The sequence below is a fragment of the Otolemur garnettii genome, unplaced genomic scaffold (genome assembly GCF_000181295.1).
Source record: "Otolemur garnettii isolate 467f Iridium unplaced genomic scaffold, OtoGar3 scaffold00066, whole genome shotgun sequence".
Taxonomy (NCBI): domain Eukaryota; kingdom Metazoa; phylum Chordata; class Mammalia; order Primates; family Galagidae; genus Otolemur; species Otolemur garnettii.
Genome location: NW_003852461.1, coordinates 7,887,001 through 7,903,372, shown reverse-complemented (window position 1 = coordinate 7,903,372; position 16,372 = coordinate 7,887,001). Strand labels below are relative to the sequence as shown.

The 16,372-nt window shown below is 41.2% G+C and overlaps 1 protein-coding gene across 1 annotated transcript in view; it reads right to left on the bottom strand.

Annotated features, from left to right (window-relative positions):
• The window catches only part of NFIA (nuclear factor I A), a 381,754-nt gene extending 365,778 nt beyond the window's left edge, over positions 1 to 15,976 (bottom strand). Inside the window, exons 1-2 of the mRNA XM_023515101.1 lie at positions 15,429 to 15,976; positions 9,452 to 9,983 (exon numbers count right to left, since the gene is read on the bottom strand). Of these exons, the coding sequence (XP_023370869.1) occupies positions 9,452 to 9,983; positions 15,429 to 15,455 (559 nt within the window). The 5' untranslated portion in view covers positions 15,456 to 15,976. The remainder of the gene's footprint in view (positions 1 to 9,451; positions 9,984 to 15,428) is intronic.
• Positions 15,977 to 16,372: the final 396 nt, after the last annotated feature.

Sequence of the window (16,372 nt, the reverse complement as noted above, 5' to 3'; positions counted from 1 at the left end):
GGCTTAGGCAATTCTCTTGCCTCAGCCTCCCAAATAGCTGGGACTATAGGCACCCACCACAACACTCAGCTATTTTTTGTTGCAGTTTGGCCGGGGCTGGGTTCGAATCCCCCACCCTTGGTATATGGGGCTGATGCCCCATTCACCGATTCACAGGCGCTGTCCCCACGTAAATCTTTTTTAAAGGACTATAATTCTTGGTTGGCCATGGTGAGGGAGAGACTTCTAAAAGGACGTTTGAAAAAACGAATTCTTAATAAAAGTCTTTGTCACGTATTAAGAGGCCGTACAATAAAAGTATTGCAATGACTGTCTTTCCCCAACAGAAACGCACAATAGTTAGGCTGTTGAACATCATTGCTACAAAGACTTCATTCTTGGAAGTTACTTGAAACTACTCTCCAAAAGAGGACCTCTACCAACTGAAAGAAGAGGGGGAAGGAAGGCCAACTAAATGAATCCATCAGAAACTTCAGTAACTTACCCATTTTTATAAGACATGCATCCATGCAAAAATCTCATCTTAGTCATACAAAGATGCAATCGTTTCTTATGCAAATAAGCTTGTGCCCAATTCTGATCTGGAATCCTTGCTTCCCTTCAAATGCTGGTAACCCACTTAACGTTAACTCCCAATTACTTGATAATATATTCTTAGGTACGGTTTTCCACCAACATTTTTCATATGTGACATTATTTGTGAATTGCGTTCAGCATAAAAGGAATTTATAAATTTCTGTTACTAATCTGCTATTGTATCAGAGCCCGCGCAACTCTGCTTAATAGTTGGGTACAGATGTTAAAGCGCAGAAACGCAGTCTCTTCATTACACATTCTACGGCAAGCCCTTGAAGCAGCCCCATCCCGCGTTCATTTGGAATGTTAAAAAATGCCACGAAGAAGAGCCCGATGTCATCTCAACACTGAAATCCATCTGTCCATGGCCCTCCTTTGACTTCTACCCCTTTGCAGCCAACATTTTCGCAGAAGTTGATGGGAATTTGTCAACCTATGGACGTGTCATGTCAGTTCCTTTGAAAGGCAATAAAATACTTGAAAGTGACAATGATAGGATCCTGTATGCACAATATTCATTTTATGTGGGAGCTTAAAATTAAATAATCCCTTTAAGACTAAATTACACAGAACTATAAATGCTTCCAACATGGGAAGGGGAAGAGGCAAGCACGCGTCAACACAGAAGGGACGGTTCTGGATTTCTGACATTAAATAATGTCTCCAATTCTGAACGTTGAATGAGGACTGATATTGTGACACAGTGGTTCCTATTACCCCCTGGCACTACCTTTCCCTACTAAAAATTACCACTTAGATCAAGCTGTATGATTCACCACTGACACTTCTTCTCCAGCAGTGTGAACGCCAAGTACTAGCCAATCACGGGCTGGCAAAATTACCAAAGGAAATAAAATCAACAAAGACAACAGCCTGACAATGCCAGATGCTACACAGACACTCATACAAATTTTTAAATAGTACAGTATTCCTTTTTTAAATGTTTGAATTTCACCTCACTTTTTTAACCCATAGGACATTTCTAAAACAGCCGCTGAATTTTTTATATAAATACATATACTCTAGCTATGGTCTGTGTCTGGAAACTCACAGGTTGTGTGGGATGCTATAAATACCTAACCAGAGGCATAAAATGGAAGAGGCATCTATGGAACCAGGTCCAGCGCACAATGGGGTGTGAGTTCTATTTTTTTAATTCTAACCCTCTTTTGTTTCCAATCTAAATCACTTTTATTCACAGGCCTCAGTGTTCAAACACAAGTGATACTCTGTCCCCCTATTATTAACCGTGAGATTCACTGATATTTCTTAAAAAGAAATATTTCTGTTTCACTGTCAGTCTGGTTTGGCAGCTTATTTTAAAATAAACCTGAGAAGAATTTATTAATATGTATATTATGAATTAACAGGCCATAAATTCCATATTTGTTGATCATCTTTCTACTTATTACACAATGATAAAAATCAGGTTGACTGAGTTTTTGGACTAAAGTCATTAAGAACTAATTTTGTCTAAGTTTAAAGAGAAAAAAATAAGACTCAGTCCTTTAAGGTCATTAAAATGAAACGTGTCCCCATTTTCGATTTTTTTTTCTCTCTAGTTTAAATATCTTAAAAATACTAAACTAATAAGATTCCAATTTTTCCCAAAACATTATTTGCTTTCTTTGAAATGATTATGCAGGGTGGCCGTAAAGTTCATGTGCAATTTAAAATAGTGTACAATCTAAAATTTGCACCCTATATACAAAGCCATAACCAAAACGTCTTTTTGGGGGAGAGAAAATTTTAAATTTTAAAATCTAATTATTAAAGAAAGTTAGAAATACACATTTCTTGTGCATATGAAAATAGGTACAGAAGCCTGCATAGTAAATTATTAATTCATACAAATTGTATTTTCAAAATAATGCTTACCTTAATACTCAAAGGCTTCCCAAAGCATCTAGAACCAATTAACCTAACTTTATCTTACAAAAAAACCATCTTAAACCTATGCCATGATGCCTCTGCTCACTAACAATCGACATCCGAAAAGCAAGAAAGAACCAGTCGTTTCCGCGTTCTGACCCAGCTCTGACAGGCTAAGACCATCTCCCTCTCTCCTAATCCTAAGTGTGGCATCACTCTGTGGCTAAGACCTGCGCTCAACAGGAAAATACCTGCATGGGAAAGGGTTTGTACTTTGGCTTTTTATTTCCCCCCCTAATTGAAGGTAGGTATGCGATGCCCTTTCAGTGACATCCAACCCTAGAAAATAAGACATAAGGAAGGACAGAAAATGGATGTGGAATCAAAGACCCAGGTCTGAACCTGCCCAAGCAGCAAGGCCAGCCAGGACTTCAAATGAACAACGCACGACTTACTCGTAACACTGCTGTGAATGGACGAGAGGGAGGAAGGCGAGGGGGCCGGGCCAGCCACAGTCTATGGCAAACTTCGCTGTTCTTCTGCTGCAGAACAGACACTCAGTGAAAGCTATTTCTCTTCCTTCCTTTCTTTCTTTCTTTCTTCCTTCCATCACTTTTTGTCCATTTCCAACTAATCTAGAGCCAAAATATCTACCACTCGGGAAGTATCAGAAAGACCTGAAGCAAGCTGGAAGTTCTCACACCAACACTCAGGGTGCCACCCACCTCAATCTCCACTTTCCATTTCTGGGTTTGAGTTAGCACCAAGGTACGTGTTAACAAGAAGAACATGATTAGCCATAGTAGGTAACACAAATAAACTTCTTTCTCTCAATTTTAACTAATTCAGGTTGTTCGACAAACAGAACAGCAAAAATGCCTTCTGCTACAGAATCGCTACAATTTTTTGTTTGTTGAACTTAATTCTTCACCTCATAAGCCACGTTTATTTAACTAGAGCACTGAGGAGAAGACTAATTCCATTAGATGAAATATGCTTTCACACTGCAGAATTATCGTAACAAAACATGAGAAATTGATTTCTAATGTCTGGGGGAAACTTAGGGGAAAAAATAATTTCTGTCTAAGCAGGAGTTAGAGAATTCTGTTAGCGTTAGGGACACCAAAGTTTGGATCAATAATGTGAATCTTAGACTCGTCTTAGTAGAAGGAGCCGAAAGTTGGCAGTACTTTGGGTCACCAACTTAAAAGGCAAAACGGTAGCAATAAGAACGTCCCTGCAGTCCTTTTCCTACCTTACCTGTGCCACAGCGTCTAGTGGACTCCCAAACTTTACAAAGAATTTTTGTGAACCTTTTCCCCAAAAAAACTTCAGCAGAAACTTCCCAAGCCCCAAACAGTATTTTAATTTGAAACAAGGTATGCAAAACATTATGAAAGGACAGGTCATAAAATTCTCCACTTGGTGTCTTACTGCCCAAGATCCCTTTATAGTCATTACTCAAACCAAAGCATGTCGAGAGCATCTCCACGGGTGAGTAAGTTCACAGTTTTACGTTTCTCTGCACAAAGCACCCCAGTTCATTCACTCCCTTCCACCTCCACCTGACTTCTTCCTTCCCCCACCCACCCTTCAAGAGTTTACTGTTTATATATATAAAACTTGCTTCATATAAAAGCAAGTCCTAACCCCCAAGTAACCCTGGGGAAGTTATTGCTGGAATAGTAATAAAGTGGTGTTCAGCACAGTCACTGGGCTCAATTTGTATTTTATGTTTTTTCTGCTCTTCTAAGCCTCAAAATTGTCTTCAATAATCTATATTGACATTTGTGAGCAATTAGGATTGTTGCTGCTTCTGTGTAAGATTTAAAAAGCTGACAGGCTGTTCTGCGTCCTCTGGAAGCAGCTTGAGGCCTTAACCAAGTGAAACACCCAGTCCTACTGTGTACAGCAGTGACCACAACAAAGGCTGTGGTTTCTCCCACACTAGCCCTAAATAGGTTTAAATTAATGCTATTCATCACTGGGTGGGAAGGAAGACGAGGCCCATCCTCGCCAGCAGCGCTGGGAAATCTTCCTACCAACACACTCAACCTCTAGCCATAAACGAGCCGACTCCTTCTCAGATGTTCACTCGGCAACGACTACATCTCCCGGTTTCCATACACTCTCTGCCTTCTGAACTTCCATCCTTTTCACTGCATTCTACAGAAAGGATTTTGTTACTACATTCTAGATAAAGGATATTGTTACTATCCTCAAGTTACACAGAAAACACTCAAGGATACGAAAGCCATATTTACTTGACACTTATTGACTGCTAGTGCTATCCAATTTGAAGAATTAAAAGATGAAAGATTTCCAAAAATCCATGCATATGTGAGTACTACTAATTTACAGTAGATCAGTCAGCCACAAAAATCTACCTTCATCTTAGTTTAAGGTCAGAGTTGGAATCTGAGATAAGGTGGTATTTACTCTCTTAATTGTAAAATATTACTGCATATTGGTCCTACCCCTTATTTTTCCAAACACATTTTATTACTATAAATCACAGGCACTAACTGAAAATTCTCTATAAGGGAGTTCATTAAAGTAGTGTAGAAGTTGAATCACATCACACATAGCCCTAGACTTCAGCATAAACATACACATACACACCCCTGCACGTCAAATGCATTTTAGATATGCATTAGTTTTACTGCTGAGAACTGATGTAAGTTACCTAAAAATTAAGACATTATCATAATTAATTTGCATCAAATTATAAGCTGTAACAATCTAAGATGATTCATTTTTAAAACTTTACCATAATGATTCTATGTATACTGATAACCTTATAGATGCAGGTATACTGCATTTTAAAGTATAAGCTTTTAAAACAAGAAACCATTCTCACTGCTCAAACAGCACTGTGCTTGACGCCTGGGTGTGCCCACATGCACACGAAGCACACACACTCATACACAGACACTCCTAATCTTACACCTGCTCTGAAGCAGTGGGAAGTGAATTCTCAATCTGTCAACATGACCATCTGGTCTATCTGCATAGCACGGCTCACTCTATTACTATATGAAGGAATGGCAATCACACCGCCAAAATGAAACGAAAACGCACCTGAATGGGAGCAGCTCTCTTTTGGGTGAGAGAAAATAACACGGAGCAGATCAGAGCAAAACTAGCAGGAATCTAATAATTCAAAATGAGCATTTGCAACAGCATAATTAAGTAAACAATATGGTAATCAGTTACACTGTTGTACAGGTTTACTGGACAGGTACCAAGCTTCCAAGACAGCTGCTTCAGTTGTTGGGACTTTTGCTATTCCTTGTCCAAGCAAAATTCAAAAAAGGTCATGATGGGGTATCATGGAAGTAATCAGAAACTAGTGTACTAAGAGATCACTGTGGAAAAGTGTTCACTTTTCTCCCTTAAAATTAGCAAGTACTCATATTGCCATTAGGGCAACAGCCGCTTGCTTTGTCACTGGCTGATTAACAATTTCACCAATTACCTGACAAATTCTGGTCACTTACCAGTCTTTCAAAGCGAATTTTAAGACATCTAAAAAACATCCAATCTTAGAAAATTCCTCATCTGCAAAAAGTGAAGGGGGCTCCTGGTGAGTAAGCTTTGGGCCTAATGCCACCTGAAAATGAGTTGGATTTAATATAAATTCATTTGTTTAATTTTAGTTTAAAAGTTTTTAGTTTTATTCTTTACGCAAGCAAATATAAACTGTGACGCCGTCGTCCTGTGCCCTAAACCCATCAACGTACCTCTACCCAAGAAATGAGTCCTTGAAAAATCTAACCCCTTACAAAATTTAAGTACCTCAGCTACAAATCTTTCTGGAATCTGATTACATTACCAGAAGTTATACAGAAGCAGTTTAAAAAAAAAAAAAAAAACTCTCCAGAAAGTTCTCGGTTGAGCGCCTACTAATGAACAAAGGTTAACTTTATCTAAAAGGTCAAATGCCTGGTGGCTAAGGTTATGACCTTAACAACTTAAATTGTGACCTTGCCACGTGCCGGGTATATTGTAGATTCTGATACTGATCATCTGGTAAAGACTGGCCATAAATTAGCTTTACTGTTACACACCCACAAAGAAAACCATTTGCCATAATACCATAGTATCTCCAAGTTGTCACAGGACACATGGGAAGAACTAGTCAAACGAGACCAAATTAAGGGCACGACGTGGTTTTGTTCTTTTATATTTTTAACAAAATGAAATTCTCGAGCTTATGGAATCACTTTGCTTTTATTATATTTGTTACTGTTGATTAGCCACAAAAATCACACAGTTCTAATACCACTGGATTTAGAGGAAAAAAAATGAAACGTAATTCATGTATTATATTTGTAGCATCCCAGTTAAGTCTCAGAATAAAACACCTCTGCTTTTCTGCATTTGTTTCCAGTATTTACGTACACATTCTAAGGTTTCAACTTCCTACCAAAGAAAAGGGCTAGGCATGAAACAAAAATTATTGTACATATTTTTAGAAGGAAGAGAAGATTTCAATTTCTGTGGTCATGGAGGGGGGAAAAGGGCATTGTGGAAGAAAAAAAATACGTTTTAAAGGAAAGAGAGAAAAAACACATTATAGGTGAAAAGGCCACAATGTTTTGGCGTGTATCTTGAAGCACGTTTCAGAGTCTCTGCCTCTTGCCAATACTGGCAAGTTCTCAAAACTTTTAAGGAGGTAAAAACATTGTTTAGTGTTTACAAATCTTCAGTATTATAACAGATGCTTGTCAAGTCAGTTGTATGTGAGTTGACCAATGCACCTCTTATTTATACTGGCAGCTTCCTTTCCACAAATAACGGGTCTCCAAATCTCTTAAATCAAATGTGCAATATTTTCAGAAAAAGGCCTTTAATATTTTCTGTTACAGTCTTCCTGTTGCACCCACAGAGAAGTAGCCATTATTTCGGTCCTGTGAAAACCAGTGGCCAAATACTTGGCTGGTATTCAGGCACTACAAGGGATTCTGGGCTACGTCAGGAAAACCAAACCGAAAGGTAGTCTGATCCATGTTGCTGTCCATAAATCTTTCATAAGCAATAAGGGTGCTAACTCTCCTACACAACCCTCTAAATGTCATTTAACCAACCTAAACCTTCCCGGTATTATAACAACAACAACAGCCGCAGTGTCAGCTCAAGGATCCTGAACAATAGCATAATAACAAACCAACACCAACAAAACAGAATGCATGTAATCAGAATGGCTAGAAAAGTTGCATTTCCTTAAATCTAAGGAAAATGCTTAAGTCAAAAACTTAGAAGGGATACTGCTTATGCCGATGAAAACTGCACAGCTGTTTCAGTTTGAAGTGATCTCGGGAGGAAGCACACATCACGATCTGATGTGGTGCTGCTGGCCCCCTCAAGTTTCTATGTTGGTAAATTATAGTATTCACTGTAACTCATCAATTATATTTCTTAAGTGTCTAAAAGATAAACACAAAATCTCAAAGCGTACTCCTTGAAAACACTCGTGATACTCACACTTTTTTCCACACCTTGCCGAACTACCATATGCAAAGAGATTAGGAGATTTTTTAACTTTGCTGTTTCAGTAGACGGAACAAATTAACAATGGGATTGAAAAGGAGGTGAAGGAAGGGCCCCCTGCTCCTGTTTGGACGTCACGGGACAGGTGCCGCCTTTTCATTTTTGCTGCCAGCGCTAAAGCAACAGGCAATTCTTATAATGAAGTATACATTTTCAAAAACCCCAATATCTGAAATACTTAAACAGATCAATCACATCCTCTAAAATATTTATTGCAACAGAATGCAAATGATGGTGTGACATGTTTGCAAAGGAATTTCTCCAGTTTCCATTGTAAGGGCAGATAAATAACGCAAGTTCTCCTTCTAAATCACATATTGAGAAAAATAAAATGGGCTACCAGCTGACTTCTTTAAAAAATAACTAAAATGTTTTGAAAAACAGTGCAGCATTGATTTGACATCTCTCTCCTTTGTGGACAAAACGCCTTAATATATATGCCCCCAAACAATCGACTAGTGGGAGCCCACAACCTTCTTTCTTCCATCTGGTTCAAGTAACTGCCATGAAGGTATCCAGCAAGACCGATATGTACGTATAAAAAGTCAACAAGTTACACAAGACCCGAGCTTTCCCAGAACACAATGGGTCTTTTGTCTAAAACAAGAAGAAAGGAACAAAGTAAAAGTGCATTATTTTATCCAGTCCTCAATAGTTTAATCCTGATCGCTACTCTAAATCCTGAACCATGTACAAATCAACACACCTTGGGAAAAAAAAATTAAAAATTTTATAATAAAGCAACTCACTACATCAATTACCAACAGCAATTTCTCAATGTTCAAGCGCTAGATAGGTCAGTTCCTTTTGGTATTAACTTTTCCATCAGTTAAAGAGTTGGTTGGTTCGTTTCCCTTAGCTATCTGAGCCAACGGTAAGAATTCCTAAATACAAAGCTGCTAAATCTGTAGATTAATTTGATTAATCTTCCTTCATAAATGATCAGTAATTCAATAGTAATCTTACCTTAAACTTCTTAATTGGCAAGGAGTTCAAGAGGCCCCAATGGGTTAAAAACTCTCCCAGCAGAAAAGCAACTAAAAATATTGCCTCAATACCAAACAAAATGCTTCTTAACTAGATCACTTGTCAGTTAAAATACCCTCTTTATGGCAAAGGTTTCCATGAGACTTCTCTCAGCCGTCATCAAAAAAATGTGATTTAAACATATCACATGTCTGATCACCAACACCGCTGCAAACACTACTTACCAAAAGAACTGTACTTAGTGAGAATTCTCTCAAAGGCATGCTCTTCCACCTGAATGAAGGTGGCACCTCGGACACGGGGGCTACAGGCCACTCTGACTCTGGTTTATCTTTGAAACCACCCTGGCTTTCTGTACACAGCCTGCAACGTGGGGAGTTCCGGAATGATCCAGCATATACCAAGGCCATCAGGAAAGGAAAACACGCAAGAGAGTGGAAGGGGTTCTCACCATTGCACTTACCTGCTGCATGCACAAAGTATGCCAAATATAAATCGAGTTCCTTAACAGAAACCCCTATGTGATGGGGCTGGACACAGAGCCCTGGATTAGAGCACTGTGGGGACTTTACAAGGCGCTCACCATCAGTACTTTCCAGCGGAATACCTTTAAACAAAATCACCATGACAAGGTCCAACCTCCAGACTTTATCTGCCTGGCGGAGGCAGTCAATTCTTCGCATCTTGCCTTTCTGGTCTGGGTTGGAAAGAACACAGCATGGAGGTTTCTTCCCTGTAACTGTAAGAACAAAATCCTCTCGGTACTCCGGGCGGATGTCTTTGCGTAACTTTGCCAGAAGTCGAGATGCCCACTTCTGCTTGACCTCCGGTTTTTCACTTAGCAATTCATCCTTCACGGCTCTCTCTTCTTCTTTCGACATACGTTTTTCGTGTTTTTTGAAGTATTTTCGTTTTCGGGCCTGCAGGTTGAACCATGTGTAGGCGAAGGCTCGGACGTGGGGCAGAAGTGCTTCGATGAAAGGATGAAATTCATCCTGGGGAGATGAAGAACAATAAAAACGTGAATAGAATGAAAACGAAAGACAGCGACTTTGCTTTAGATGGTTCCTTTAAAAAAAAAAAAAAGAAAGATGTCTCGTTCCATTTGAAATTCGATTCAAACACTCTGCTACCAAAATCGTGCACAGGATTCCTATCAGTGGGCTGAGGTGGGGGCAAGAGAATCTATGGGTGTCATTTCTCATGATCAGAAAGAAAAAAAAATGGCTAAAATTAAAAAAAAATAATAATGTTTTGATGTGTTCACCCAAGTACACCAGCTTCTGCTGTCAGGCCTGGTTCCTCAGTGCTTGACATAGTAAGTGAAGTTTATCCAAATGCTTATAACAATATATAATCTTAACCCTATTTCAAGGAAAGCATATCTAATTTTGTCCCAGCCTTGACCTCACCACTTGTAGTACAGCCAGGGCCCAGCCGCCAGATTGGCAAACCCCAAACATCTAGATGCCAGTCAATGTTTATGGAAGTCTAGGAGCAAAAATCATCTCCACAATCAATGAAAACAAAGGCTTTCCCTCTAAAAATAGTCCATGTTGACTCTGATCTGCTTCTTATTCATGTTGGTAATATCTTTATTCCTCCTTTAAATAGTATATTTATACAAAATTTTTTTAGTCAGAAACTTAGAAAAATTTTGCAGATCCATATACAAAAGAAGGGATAAATCTGATATTAGGCCAAAAAAAAAAAAAAACCCAAACCTATGTCCAAGACACAATTGCTGATACTATAGGAATGAAACAAAAAAACCAAAAAAAAAAAAACCCCAGAAAATCGCACATGCCAGACATTAAACAGAATGGTCATTGTGACAACACTGTTACAACACAGCACATTTAATTTACTGATAGGATTGTGAAATGCCTTTGGCAATAATCATGCCTAAAAACCAGATTATTTAACCTTTTAAAAATAGTACTTTAGGGTTTTTTTTTTCCTCACTGAGAAACAGAGAACCTGGAATATTCAATGTTTCTAAGATACCAGGAAAACTCTCATGATGGCCTATGAAAATTCAAGTAATATTAAAATAAAATTGAAAGTATTTAAATTTTTCTTTTTATTTTACTCAAAGTATTTGAATCTTCTAGGTGACATTTTCTTGGGAAATATAAATTAAAAAATTAAAAAATTAAAATTAACCTCTACCAGGCTTTTGTAGTACATACAACTTTTGATTAACTAAACCACGCTGATGTTACGTAACTCCTGCCACAGAACTCCCTCTCCAAAAGATAGATTATTTACTTTCAAGTAAATGAGGATGAGAAAACCAAAGAGGTGTTTGATGACTTTTTGATAAAGGCTGTAGAGCAGACAAATTTTATAAAATATGCATTCTGCTTCAGTGTGTTTACATCCTTTCAAGGCACAAGTAACTATAATCTCCAAAATATTGTTGCTATTAAAATAATTATTAATTTTTTTAACGTTCAAATGTAAACTGAGAGGGTTAAAATTGGTCAAATATTTTAGTAATCAAGTCCACTAAAATTTTGCAAATTACAATCAATCATTTAAACATCGCATATGACTCAGTTTTTGAAAGTACATAACACATAATAAATCACTCCATAATTGATGTTTTCCATCCTTTCTGCACAAATTTCAGGTTCTGTATTTCAAATTTAGCTTTGAAACTGCCATTTTTCAATAAAAGAATCCAAGAGAAAGGGAGGCAGTTTTCATAACACATATGCCTTATTTACATGGAGGGACAATAGAGAAAAATACAAGAATTATATTATTCCTTACCATAAACCATTAACGTTTTTTATATGTTTGATATTTGAGAATACGTCTTATTCCAATACTTTAAAAAAGGGAAATGGCAAGTCACAGTTAATCTGGGAAAGTTTACGCCATGACACAAAGCATTTAAACATTTCTAAATTCTGAGCTCATCCTTAAAATACCCTAAAATACATAAATTTTAGGTTTGAGACAGAACTTCACATTGACTGATTTTATCATATATACAGCACATGCTGGAGACCAAGGCTTTGTGGTATTATGCAAAGAACTTTTGGAGACTACCTTAAACTATAAAGTGAGCTTTCACCAAAAAAAGATTTCATCTGAAAGTCTCAGCCACATTTTACAATACAAAGGATAACTTAGCTCCAAACAATTCACATCTACGTTAAAATGTTATCTTACTTAAAAGCTTGATTAATGTTAATAAACATTTAAAATAAACATTCTAAAATAGCATTTAAAGTGTTCAAAGATACTCCCAAAATGCTTCTTAAAAAACTTCGAACTGCACACATTTGTGTTCAAAAGGATTTTGTTTACCTGCCAACCAAATGCCCATATATCTCACCATAAAAATCCTTAAACAAGGCCAACTATGTCGACTAGTCAGTAAGAATAATCTAAGTCCCCCATTTTGCATCAAAAGTATTTAAAACGTATTACTCCCTAAAGGTTTCAAGAATGTGCCAATAAAGTACACAATATTTTAATAACTTCACTCACATGTACAATTAAAGTGTTAGGGTTTTTTCTAATATATTTTTCTCAATTCGTGATTAAAAATATTCCAAAATATCAAAAGTAAGGAATAGGATTAGCTTGTAAGAAACGTCCGTGACAGCATAACTGAGGAGCTAAAAAAAAAAAAAAAAAGATAGCAAGCCTTCATAAATCATGTTGCTGAACATATCACCATAAGCTAAGTAATATTTCAAAATATTCAAGAGAAAATAAAGAATATTTTACATATGTACTTGGTGAGAAAGTTATAGGCCACCAACAAAATTAAACCTGAAAACCTATTTCCAAAGTGGTATTACTTTGAATCAGCATCTTAAACATTGATCTGTTTGAAAGTCAGCCAAGCTTCAGAACCTCTGAATGCTAAAATTTCTAGAAACTACTTCTTTTCAATGTTTACCTATAACATTCTGCTAGGATATCATCAGATGGCCAATACATGATTTGGTTGATATGCTCATCCTGGATTGAAACAAGATGTCTAGCCTTTTCTTGGTAAAGTTTTTAAAAATTGCATACAAGTTAAATGGAGTTTATTCTTTCATTTAGAATACTTTTTATCGCTGTTCTTACTACATCTTTTTTTTAATGAGCAATAAACTACCTAAGTTTTTCTTTCTAAAACTGGCTCTAAAGCATTATAAATATTTCAGCAAGTTAAATAAATTGTAAATCAATTTTTAAAAGAAGAACCCATAAAATATATGAGCCCTCATTCACTATTTATTGTACATTTTGTTCACAAACTGTTACACTAAATAAGCGTTTCTCTTTGTGATGTTTTCAGAAGAAGGCCCAGTGAATGCATCAATCAACACTGCCAAATATGAAAGAGGGAGAAAAAGGGGGGGAACCCCCCAAAACTCTCTTAATGTGATAACAGCTTTTGAACCAAGAGAACCCAACTTTATTGAATACCTGACTATGCCCTGGGCCTGCATGGATACACAGGTAACCTCACATATGTACAATCCAAAAATATACATTTATCTTTTCAGAGCTCACTTGAGAACCAATATATAACCAATATCTCTGTTAGTAAGGCCCTTTCCCTCTCCTGCAGCAAACTGGTATTATCTACAAGTTCTACATGTTGCAAACTTCTGCCAGCTAGAACTTCAGCCTCTGAATCTCAGCATTTTCACTGTATACCGTAATTCATTCAAATTATCTTACACTTTGCATCTTATCCATATGCAATTGTGAATCTTGCCAGAAGTGGTTGGAAAAGTTTCATTCCTTACTTCCACAAGTTACTAAAATAAGGAACTTTGGAAGTTTGTTAGGAAAAAAAAAAAAAACTTTTACAATAACAAAAAGCAACTGCTATCCATTATTACTGTTAGGCCTAAATCCCAAACAGACCATTTCAACGTAAAAGATGCACTTAACAGTCTTCTGAGATGAAATAGCTGGTATTATTACTGTTAGATATTGCAATAAGAAGGGCTGTCATGTGAGAAATAAATCCAGAATCTGGACAGCAGAGAGACAACGGCTGATACTTTTTAGCCTCCCGTAAAGTATTCCGGTTAAACCGTTATCTCCTGCTAAACGAAAGCATGAAGTGGTAGCCTTTTTGTTAAGGGAGTGGTGAATAAACATTTTATTTGAAGCATATATCGTCACGAAGGTTGATTAATGGTTAGATCGCGACGTTCCAAAGCAGAATGTTGGTTCACACTTTTTGTCAAAAAAAAAAAAAAATTCTTTCCGCAAAATCACTTCGACTTCATGCCTTTTAGTCAAAGAAAATAAATAATGCATTCAAAAGAGGCCAGATTTGGAGTGGCGAAGGAGCAATATTTTGCCTGGGGGTGGTGCAGACAAGGGAGGGATGGACCGGGAAGGCACGGGAAGGAGGGGCGGAGGGCGCGGGAGCCCCACGCTCCGCCGAGTTGTGTCGGAGGAAAAGTTGCCCCAGTGCTGCGCGCAGAGCGGCCGGAGTCGCGCGGTGGCGGCGGCGGCGGGGGGGGGGGGGGGGGGGGGCGGGGGGAGCCGCGTCCGGCCTGGGCCGCCGCTCGGGCTCGCGGCCGGGAGCCCCACACTCCGCCCGGAGCTGCCTGGCCGCGGCCTCCGCCGCTCGCCGCCCTGCGCAGCGGGGGCTCGTCCCGGCCCCGAAACTTTCACTCGGGGAGAGCGAGCGGGCCGGCAGCGAGCGGCGAGGACGCAGGCTCCACCCGGCCGGCGCAGTGGGACGCGCGTCCCCGCAGCCCGCTCCGCCGGTCTCGCCGCCGCCTGCCTCCGTCCCAGGGGCGCTCTCCGGGCCGGGGCCGAGACTGTGGCCCGGGTCCCTCCCGCGACCGGACCCCGAAGGCTGACAAACAATAAACAAAAGTAAGAGTTCGGGGAGCTGCGCGGGGCTGCGGCGGCGCGGGCTCCGGGGAGCGGGCCGTGGGCGCAGGCACCGGGTCTCCCCGCACCGGGGGCTGCAGCCGGCCCGAGCGTGCGGGGCGCGCGGTGGGCGCCGTCGGCGGCCCCCTCCCCGGGCGCCGCGGAACTCCAGGAACCCTGCTCTCCGGGGCAGAAACGCTGAGTCCAGATTTCAGCGTGTCATGGGCTGCATCCGCGCCGAAACACGTGCGGGGCGGCCCAAAACACCGCCGTTCCGCAGTCCGTCGCCCCGATATTAATTAACGCATTAATAAGAGGGCGCCATTAGCCATGTGCCCACACAAATGGCCGTGCAAGAGGAATGCACCCGCATGGAAACAAAGTTACTTTCTTAAAGCTGTATTTCTCCCCCCCCCTTTGCGGGCACACGCGCGCACACACACAGAAACACGAGCAGACACGGGCACACACCGAGACACAAGCCCCAGGCCCTGCCGGCGCGACGCTGCGCGGTCCCCCCTGCCCAGCCCAGACCTGCCCCCGCCACCCGGGCCCCCAGCCCCCGCACCCAAACAGCTGCTTACCTGGGTGAGACAGAGCGGAGAATACATAACTGCCGGGCGCCGGGGTGTGCGTGTGCGTCTGGGTGTGCGGTTTGGAGGTGTGCGTGAGTGTGGGTGAGAGAGGAGAAAGAGGGAGAAAGGGAGAGAGAGAGAGAAGGGGGAGAAAAAAAAAAATCAAGCCTGCTTCTTGCGTTCACATTTCCAACTCGGCTCAACTGCAGCCAGCCAGCGCTACTGCCGCTCCACGCGCTGAACTTTAACCCCGCCTAGAGTTTCCCTACACTCCACTATACATGTCTCCGGCACGCGGGCGTTAAAGGCATAGCGCACCCTTTCCCGCGCCCGCGCCGCCCGGCCGGGTGCCCGCGAGCTGCCCGCGCGCCCGCCTGCGCCTCCGCTCTGCACCGCACCGCACGGCCGCCGCCCGCTCGCGCCGCCGCCGGGAGGGGTGGGTGGGGGAGGGGGCGGCTGCGGCGCCGCGCGGCCAGCCGGGTCCGGAGTCTCCGCGGCCGCTCACGCTCGCTGCCTCGCTCGCTCGCTCCCTCGCCGTCTCGCTCGCTCGCTCGCTCGCTCTCCCGCTCGCTCCCCGGCCCCCCCCGCCCCCTCCCCGCTCAGCTCATTACTGGGTAGCGCAGTGAGGAGCAGTTACAGTCTGTACTCCGGGCGGCTATAGGCTGCCACAGGATGTGCTTAAGCAAACAAAACTACTTTTCCTTGTCCCCATCCCCCCACCCCCGCCGCAGACCTTCGCGGACCTCGGCGGAGGACTTGGGCAACTTTGCCAGGTTGCCCTGTACCCCCGGGCCACTGCGTGGGCACGGAGGGAACCGAGGAGGAGGCCGAGCGGCACATTTGCATGTATGCAAATTTTGAAAAATCAGACCTCCTAGGTAACTTTTTTTTCCCCCTCTGAAATGCGGTAAGGCTCAAAGCATTGTAATCTCTCCCACGAAGCTTTCTGTGGG